Here is a 10,059-nt window from a genome sequence, read left to right on the forward strand (position 1 = left end):
TCTCAGTGATGTCAGAGATGAAACTGTAAGGGATGTTTCAAATTATTCGCTGTTTGCGTAAGCAAAGAAGATAAAAAAAAATCCTGTCATTGAAAGGTGCTTGTGGTAGTTTATAAGGATTTTGTATCAGTATTTGTTTCATGCGTGTCGTGTGCACACTGTTACTGAACAACGCAGCCCGAAGCTGGTAGTAGGTTGGCCTGGGAACCAGCCACCCTTTGATATACTACCTCTAGAAAGTTATGTGGTCTTTTGACTGGCCAGACAGTACACCATTGGATCTTTCTCTCTGGTTACGGTTCACTTTCTCATGCACCGAATAGTCCGGCCTATTCTTTACAGAGTCTCCTCTGTCCTCATACTCTAAGATTACCAAACAATTCTTCTTCACCCAAGCGGTTAACTACCGCACTGTAATTGTTTAGTAGTTACTTTCCTCTTTGTAAGGGTTTAAGAGAGACTTTAGTTATGGTAAGCAGGTCTTCTAGGAGAAGGACACTCCAAAATCAAACCACTCTTCTCTAGTTCTGGGTAGTGTCGTAGCCTCTGTACCATGGTCTTCCACTGTCTTGGGTTAGAGTTCTCTTGCTTGAGGGTACACTCGGGCACACTATTCTACCTCGTTTCTCTTCCTCTTGTTTTGTTAAAGTTTTTATAGTTTATATAGGAGATATGTATTTCAGTGTTATTACTCTTCTTAAAATATTTTATTTTTCCTTGTTTCCTTTCCTCACTGGGCTATTTTCCCTGTTGGAGCCCCTGGGCTTATAGCATACTGCTTTTCCAATTATGGTCGTAGCTTAGGGATAATAATAATAATAATAATAATAATATGTATTTTAGTGTTGTTACTCTTCTTAAAATATTTTATTTTTTATTCGTATCCTTTCCTCACTGGGCTATTGTCCATGTTGGAGCCCCTGGGCTTATAGCATACTGCTTTTCCAATTATGTTTGTAGCTTAGGGATAATAATGATAATTATAATAATAATAATAATAATAATAGTAATAATGATAATAATAATAATAATATGTATTTTAGTGTTGTTACTCTTCTTAAAATATTTTATTTTTTCCTTGTATCCTTTCCTCACTGGGCTATTTTCCCTGTTGGAGCCCCTGGGCTTATAGCATACTGCTTTTATCCTTATTAGGGATAATAATAATAATTATAATAATAATAATAATAATGAGCAATGCTTTGCTGGCTTTTATTTCGAAATATCGGCGTCATTTTGGGTACGTGATTTGTCAAGTTAGTATCTCAAAAGTGATGCAAGTCAGTATTCCGGAAACGTAGAAATAACTTCCTTTGTAACTAAAAGATACGTCTTATCAGTTTGTTATTATTGGCCGCGTGAGCCATATTGGAAAAAGTGGTTCGAAGACTCGTCTTTTGTACCTGTGAAGGGGTCTGTCTTGGGGGGGGGGAGGCTGTTGCTTGGTCAATTGCACACATTGTACGACATCTCCCGTCATCGATATATTTGTGGACCATCCCGTTGTGTTGTTGGGTCAAGCAGTTTCCTCACGACGTAGTGTGGAATTGTTTTAACCTTTCTCTCAGGGTTACAATTATTTCAGGTATAATAAAAAAGATCGGTTTTGTTACTTTGGTTGTTACTTCATTTGTAATTTAATAAATAGGGGATTAATATTAGTTGCCTGGCTTCAAACGTTGGTGAAAATGTATTGCCACCATATTAATATCGATATTTTTCTTATATAATTGTATACATTTGAAAGTAATCATGTCTTCAAATTGAAAGCTAGTGAATCGAAAAAATCTGAAATCTTTTCAGCAATAATAAAAATGAATTTTTATCATGAAATTTTTCTTCATATTTGAGTTTTCACTCATTAGTATCTTTTTTCTAATTACATATTTTGTTTTATATCCGATAAAATTACACCGTAACAAATGGCTCCTCCCTCTAAATTATTATTATTATTATTATTATTATTATTATTATTATTATTATTATTATAATGAGAGAGGTACAAATAGTGCATACAAATTTCTAAAGTTACGTGTGGACTGAATAGTGGAAAACTAGGCCACACTTAACATCTAATTTACTCTCGTTTTGCGGTATTTGTGGTTGAAGGTAGACAATACTGCCTGGTCACGGCTGTCATAGAAAGTATGAGTGACTAAGAATGTAAATGTACCGTGTAGTGTAGGGTTGTGGATCCTTTGGAGTAGTAGGATATGTCCAGCCACCATTTCACACGCGCACACACACACACACACACATATATATATATATATATATATATATATATATATATATGTATATATATATGTGTATATATATATATATATATATATATATATATATATATATATATATATATATATATATATATATATATATATATATATAATATATCATCTTTATCATCATCATCTCCTCATACGCCTTTTAAAGCAAAGGGCTTCAGTTAGATTTCAACAGTCGTCTCTATCTTGAGGTTTTAATTCAATACTTCTCCATTCATCATCTACTTCGCGCTTCATGGTCCTCAGCTATGTAGGTCTGGGTCTTCCAACTCTTCTAGTGCATATATATATATATATATATATATATATATATATATATATATATATATATAAGACAGAGAGAGAGAGAGAGAGAGAGAGAGAGAGAGAGAGAGAGAGCGCATAAATTTATCCTGAACATTGTATTCTAACGAAAATGTATCGCTATTTCTTATACTATCTGAAGAACATTGAATGAGAAAGAAGACATGTTAAATATCCTCTTTTTCCCTTTCGAGTAATAAGTGGATTGGCGGGTTTAATTGTTCATTCATTTGAACGTATGACTCAGCCTTCTCAGTTTCTTTGAGGTGTAGACTCGTGTAATGAGAGATCAAGATAACTTGGCTTCCGTGTCACACCTTGTGTTTTGTGGTTGTTATTACTTTCATTGTTTTGATTGTTATTTTTTTATTGTTGTTAGTGATATTATTTATGCCCTTGTCTAAGGAGACTATGTTTTGCATTCTGTTATCATAGCGCTGTGTTTGTTAAAAAAAGATAAATTTAAACAGTTTTATGACCTGTTAATAATCCAACAAATGTTATTTTTAACTTTCCAGCAAATTTTATTTTATTTTTAGCAATTTTTTGACGTCTCAACACAATGTCTATCTTAAAATAGTTATTGGAATTTTAATACAATGAAAATCTGTGCTGTGATTTGTTTTTTAAAACCAATTGCAATTTCATGTTTTTTATGAAAACATAACAAAATACTTGGACAATTATGTAAATCCATTCTTTGTTTCTTTAAAAACATAAATAGTAATTATTGAGTTATGCTAATCACATTATCAGATGTTTGCAATTTCTGATTGCTCTTTTTATGCACAGCTATTGTTTTTATTTTGGAGAAAGAATTTTTTTCTTTTTTGCATATTGTTCATTTATTTGAAAATAGTCTCTACCGACTTCTTTCACTTTTTATAGATGAAGCAGATTCATATTGGAACAGTTTTTTATTCGAATTTTGTTCTTTAAGATTTCATTCAACTGTAAAATTATGCTCTTATTATTATTATTATTATTATTATTATTATTATTATTATTATTACTAGCCAAGCTACAACCCTAGTTGGGAAAGCAAGATGCTATAAGCCCAAGGGCTCCAACAGGGAAAAATAGTCCAGTGAGGCTTTGTCTAAGTCAGCTCTGTCTACTGAAATCCCACTCCGGTCGTGTTTACCTTTCAACCTATGCTTATCTTTTGTGTATCCAAATGGGCTTTTGAAATCAACTTTAGTCTTATCTCCTTTAAAGTCTATTCATTTTCAGGAGAGAAAAAAACTATTCCAAGAAGTCTCTTGTAGAGCAACATCATTTCAATAACATTTTAGGTTGTTTTTTCGTCCAGTGGCTTCTACAGTGGAGTTTTCTAGGGTCTGTTTGCCATAAGTTTTGTTCCAATAACCGTTTAAAAGTCAATTATATTTCAATGTAATTTTGAAATCATTATTTCTGTGACATTTTGGAATTGATATCCTGTCAGTATAGTATTTCCTATCTGATTTATTCGATTAACTTTTTTGTTGTGAATTTTATACAGCTAATTTCAATAGATATTCGAGACCAAGTATATTGCTATTCGAGACAAAAGTGTATTGCTGAGACTTTTTGAGACTGTAATGATGCCAGTGGTTGTTCAATAAATTTAGTAATTCCATTTGATATTGTAAATGTCTAGCATTATCTCCCTTAAGCAAAATGTTAATCTTTAATTAATATTGTAAGATTATGATAACACTATCTATCATGTTACTTCCCCAATGTTGGTGGGTAGTCGACATATAAAACAAAAGAGGATTTTTCTTCATAGTTGAGTAATATAATGTAATTATGGCAACACATATATTGTGATTGCAGCCAAGATGAATATTTTTTTAAAAGCGTTTGCATATTATTCACTCTTGCAGTGAATTTTGTATACACAAGAACAGTCAAGTATTATTTGTGTTGTGTTTTTAGCTACTTCATCCGAAATTCTGACATTTTTTTTCTATTTATATCACCGTAGCTAATCAGTGTTTGGGTTAAATAATATTTTTAATTATCCAGAGTTGATATACACACGCATATCTCTCTCTCTCTCTCTCTCTCTCTCTCTCTCTCTCTCTCTCTCTCTCTCTCTCTCTCTCTCTCTCTCTCTCTCTCTCTTTATATGTATATATATATTATATATATATTGTGTTTATATATATATATATATATATATATATATATATATATATATATGTGTGTGTATATAATGTCTGTATATACCATATATATACACGCCCACGTATATATATATATATATATATTATATATATATATATATATATTTATTTATGTATATACAAGCAAACGTATATATATATATATATATATATATATATATATATATATATATATATATTCATAACGATAGTAACCCAATTGGTATTGACACCCATAAAAAGATGGAGCAACAGAAAAGTTGTATTTATAACACTCAATGTTTATAGCAGATTAGACATGGTAGTCTCGCGGATTGCTATCCCAGGTAAGGAATTTTAAAAGTGAATAAAGTACGTAGTCAATAATGTTCCTAATCAATCAGGGTATCAAAGGGCTTATCCCTTGTTTTTTGAGATATTAAATTGATTAGAAATACATTTTTGAACGTATTAATCAGGGGTTATTTTAGTATAATAAACCAGTTTATGACAGATGATTTTAATTTTTGTTTTATTTATACTTTCTAAATAACGATTGGTTGAACGTCCTCTTTGTTTGCGAAGTTTTTTTAATGCATTTATCAGGAGGCATTTTAGTATAATAAGTCAGTTTATAACAGATGATTTTCATTCATGTTTTATTTGTACTTTCTAAATAACTATTGGCTGAACGTCCTCTTTGTTTTCGAAGTTTTTTGGACGTATTAATCAGAGGCATTTTAGTATAGTAAACCAGTTTATAACAGATGATTTGGATTTTTGTAGTATTTATACTTTCTAAATAACGATTGGCTGAACGTCCTCTTAAATTCTTAAATAAATCATATGGAAGCTGTTGCAGTCAAGAGCCTCTCCTTCTGCACTTAAAGTATCCCTTCCCATCACCATCATCTTGAAGTTTCCAAAATAATTTCTATAAAATTCTTACTTCAATTCAAATTACACAGTGACTTCAATTTATATATGTGAATATCCTTACCATTGTTTTATTATTTATTTATTTCTTTATTTCCTTTCCTCACTGGGCTATTTTGCCTTGTTGGAAGCCTTGGGATTATAGCATCCTACTTTTCCAAATAGGGTTGTTGCTTAGCTAATAATAATAATAATAATAATAATAATAATAATAATAATAATTGTTCCAATTTCTAGTAGTTTCCATTACAGAAAACTTAAAAATTACTTTTGTTATACGAAATGAGGAATTTAAATATTTAAATTTGAAGATCTTTAACTTATACAAGAGGTAACAAACTGGAAGTACTACGAAAACTATTTAAGTTTGGAGTGTGTACAAAGGTGAGCTGCTTCTCTTTTGAATGTCTGGTTTCAATTTCACGTCAGGTTTTAAAGGCCATCTGTGAGGGGTCTGATGGGTTAGGTGGGGTTTTGTTGGGGTTGACATTGTGTATCTCATATTTCAGATGTGATTCAGGTCCTGTGGAGTGATTAAGCAGCGTTGCCACGTTGTTCATTTCCCCCCCTGGTTTCACCCCTCTGTTCTAACCCCCTGTGTGGGAAGTGTGGCAACAGTGGCACACCACTTGCCTCCGCGTATATAAACTCATCTACCTCTCTCCCCCGGTGCCAGTTTAAAAGGCGCTCTTCCGATACGTTGACACTCCATAATGTCTCTGTATCGACATCTTTTGTTTGTGGACACGTGTCTTTGTTTATAAACAAGGTCTCGTTTGTGCTTAATGAGTATTTATTTTGTTTGTTTGTTTAGGGCATAAAGAGAAAACGTAAGTCCTGAACATTTGGAAGTTGACTTCAGAAATCCTAACAGCGGAGATGGGCCTTCGGTGGAACGGAAGATTTCACTCGCTAACAATCCATTGAATTAACGCCGAAACAAAAAGTGCTCGCAGATTACTCTCTCCCTCTCTCTATATGTGTATGTAAAGTACCCCTCTGGCCCGCAGTGAGATGAGAGAGAGAGAAAGAGAGAGGAAGGGAGAGTGAGGGGAAGGAAGTAGCTCGTACCCACGCAGTGTGAGTTTGTCAGTGAATATAGGAGACAACATTGTCGTGTCTTCCCTTCACTCGTAGAACATCTTCTGTGACTTGGTTTTGGCAGTGGAAAGCCGTACGACTCTTCTCGTGTGGATCTCTTCAACGGCTTATTTGATGCGAATAGTGAGAACACTGAATAAACCGGCAACCATCTAAGAGAAATTATCTCTAAAAGATTCAGTCATAATAATTCGTGATATTAAACACAATCTCAAAATATCCCTTTGCAGTGTTCAAAGACTAGAATTCACCGCTTGTGAAAGGTATTAACTATAAAATAAGAAAAAGAAAATATTTAGTTTTTTGCTCTGGAGACCCCATACACCGCCATGTCTACGAAATGTACTGTCGCTCGAAGGAAAGGACGGCAGTTGAGGCAGCGGCAAATACCCATCTCAGCCCCTCCGCTGTCGTCTACCAAATCCGTCTGCCAAGGAAGCTCTGGGGAGTCGTCATCGTCGTTATCTTCGTCGTTATCTTCGTCGTCATCGACGTCTTCTACCTCGTCTGTCGCATCTAGCATCAGCGGATCCTCCGGCGTCCAGGAAATCACGCCTCCCAGACAGCGTCGTCGACGGCCACATCGTATCAGTAAGGAATAATTTCTGTTTTTTCGTTTATTATGATTACATTACATTTTGTCTTTTCATAAATTGGAATACATTTATGATATACGGAGCATTTATAATTAGACAAATGGTTTCTTATTTTTTTGTTTTTTTATGTTCATTAATCAAACATACTCATAGCTTATGTTTATATGTTGATAAATCAAGCACACTCAAAGCTTATGTTTATAATATGTTGATTATTCAAACATACTCAGAGCTTATGTTTTTAATATGTTGATTAATCAAATATACTCAGAGCTTATGTTCATAATATGTTGATTATTCAAACATACTCAGAGCTTATGTTTATAGGTTGATTAATCAAACATATTCAGAGCTTATGTTCATAATATGTTGATTATGCAAACATACTCAGAGCTTATGTTTACATGTTAATTAAACAAACATACTTATGTTTATAATACGTTGATTAATCAAACATACTCAGAGCTTATGCTATAATATGTTGATTAATCAAACATACTCAGAGCTTATGTTTATATGTTGATTAATCAAACATACTCAGAGCTTATGTTTATAATACGTTGATTAATCAAACATGCCCAGAGCTTACAAAGTCTGCAGAAATGTGACTCGTGGAAGGAAGACCGATCATATGCAAAAGCACACCAGAGAACTCTTGGGGGATGGGAGCAGTGTGGTCCCAAGGTAAACATGCCTTTTAAAACTGTCTTGAAATGCCAAGCAGCAGAATAAACACACTCTTAGTATCTTGAAAAGTCCATTAGATGAGATAGTGGAAGGATGGGAGCCAGTGAGGTGCTTGAGTGGATGCGAGGCTGTTCGAAAATACTGTGGTGGTCCTCGTTGTTGTTTACTCTCCTTTGTTATTGTTTACAATAGTAGTAGTAGTATTGGAAGTAGTGATCACTAGTATTCTATTTGTATCAATGTAAATTCAAAGATGTGTTATCATGGAAGGTAAACAAAAACTGGCGACGGAAGTACATCAGAAAGAACTGTATTTGATTGACAGCAACCACACAATAAATAGATTTCTGTATTATGTGACCCTAAGGATGGTAAGAATACAAACATTTGAGGGAATTTCACCTCACCTTGCTTGCGAAGGAACTTCGTAAACTGAGGACGGGAGGTCAGGGATGGCGGGGTCACAAACATTCGTTGAAATGTCAAGGTCTCTGTCGACTTGTCACTCTGTTACTAAAGTGTTCTGCCATACGTAAATAAACTCTCTCTCTCTCTCTCTCTCTCTCTCTCTCTCTCTCTCTCTCTCTCTCTCTCTCTCTCTCTCTCTCTCTCTCTCTCTCCTGTCACGCAATTTATTTGCTTGTGAATATTTGTATACTTTTTTAGCCATATTAAACTCATGAATAAGAAACAGAGGTAGTCTTTTCTTACATAGTGTTAAAATGTGTACAGCTGTTATTGTTGGAGTTGGTGATTCTTCTGTTAAGAGCGAATGCCGTGCTTTGGCTGTTATATAATTATATATATATATATATATATATATATATATATATATATATATATGTATATATATGTATATATATATATATATATATATATATATATATATATGTATATATATATATATATATATATATATATATATATATGTGTGTGTGTGTGTGTGTGTCTGTATATATATATATATATATATATATATATATATATATATATATATATATAATTTATATATATACCTATATATATATATATATGTATATATATACATCAAACTGGTATACTGTATTTATGCACAGAGACATCCTTGTTTGTACATCCTTCTCCTCATCCTGTTAGTCCTAAGGAGGGGCAGATGGGTAGTTTGGTGATAGGAGGCCGTATAAGTTATCCTTTAAAACATGGTCGATGACGCCCACAAGGGCTGAAGAGAGGAAGGAGAAATATTTATGGACTATCCTGCCTTCCACGTTCACGTCTCTCTCTCTCTCTCTCTCTCTCTCTCTCTCTCTCTCTCTCTCTCTCTCTCTCTCTCTCTCTCTCTCGTAGTGTATAAATAAACATCTATTTATAATTTGTCAATTTCAGATGATGCATTGATTTTGCAATGACCTTGGCTCTTGAATAATAAAATGTCACGTATCAAGATCAACAACATGAATGTTAAATAATTTAAAAGATGTTTCTTTATTTAAGGAGATTTTTAAAAATCTGTTTCTCCTCTTTTCCCTTCCCTACAATTTAGGAACCTCTTCAACTAATATGAGGAAGTGGATCTATTCTGTCACATCACTTAATACCACATGGATTTGCTACTGACAAGTCTACTGCACTGTAATTGTTCATTAGCCACTTACCTCTTGGTAAGGGTAGAAGAGACTCTTTAGCTATGGTAAGCAGCTCTTCTAGGAGAAGGACACTCCAAAATCAAAACATTGTTCTCAAGTCTTGGGTAGTGCCATAGCCTCTCAACCATTGTCTTTTACTGTCTTGGGTTAGAGTTCTCTTGCTTGAGGGTACACTCGGACACGCTGTTCTGTCTTGTTTCTCTTCCTCTTGTTTAGTTAATGTTTTTATAGTTTATATAGGAGATATTTATCTTAATGTTGTTACTCCTTAAAAATTTTATTTTTTCTTGTTTCCTTTCCTCACTGGGATACTTTCCCTGTTGGAACCCTCTGGGCTTATAGCATCCTGCTTTTCGAATTAGGGTTGTAGATTAGCAAGCAGCAATAATAATAA

General features: G+C 33.5%; 1 protein-coding gene across 4 annotated transcripts in view; it reads left to right on the top strand.

Annotated features, from left to right (window-relative positions):
- raw overlaps positions 1-10,059 on the top strand; it is a 163,783-nt gene that overhangs the window by 108,878 nt on the left and 44,846 nt on the right. The window contains exon 2 of one of the 4 annotated variants that reach the window (XM_068363361.1): positions 6,471-7,348. The exons of 2 other annotated variants lie outside the window; for them this stretch is intronic. In XM_068363361.1, the coding sequence (XP_068219462.1) occupies positions 7,087-7,348 (262 nt within the window). In that variant the 5' untranslated portion in view covers positions 6,471-7,086. Of the gene's footprint in view, positions 1-6,352; positions 7,349-10,059 lie in introns of those variants that run through there. One more of the 4 variants, XM_068363360.1, reaches the window with a different exon arrangement.

Source organism: Palaemon carinicauda, chromosome 40 (assembly GCF_036898095.1).
Source record: "Palaemon carinicauda isolate YSFRI2023 chromosome 40, ASM3689809v2, whole genome shotgun sequence".
In the NCBI taxonomy this organism is placed as follows: Eukaryota; Metazoa; Arthropoda; class Malacostraca; order Decapoda; family Palaemonidae; genus Palaemon; species Palaemon carinicauda.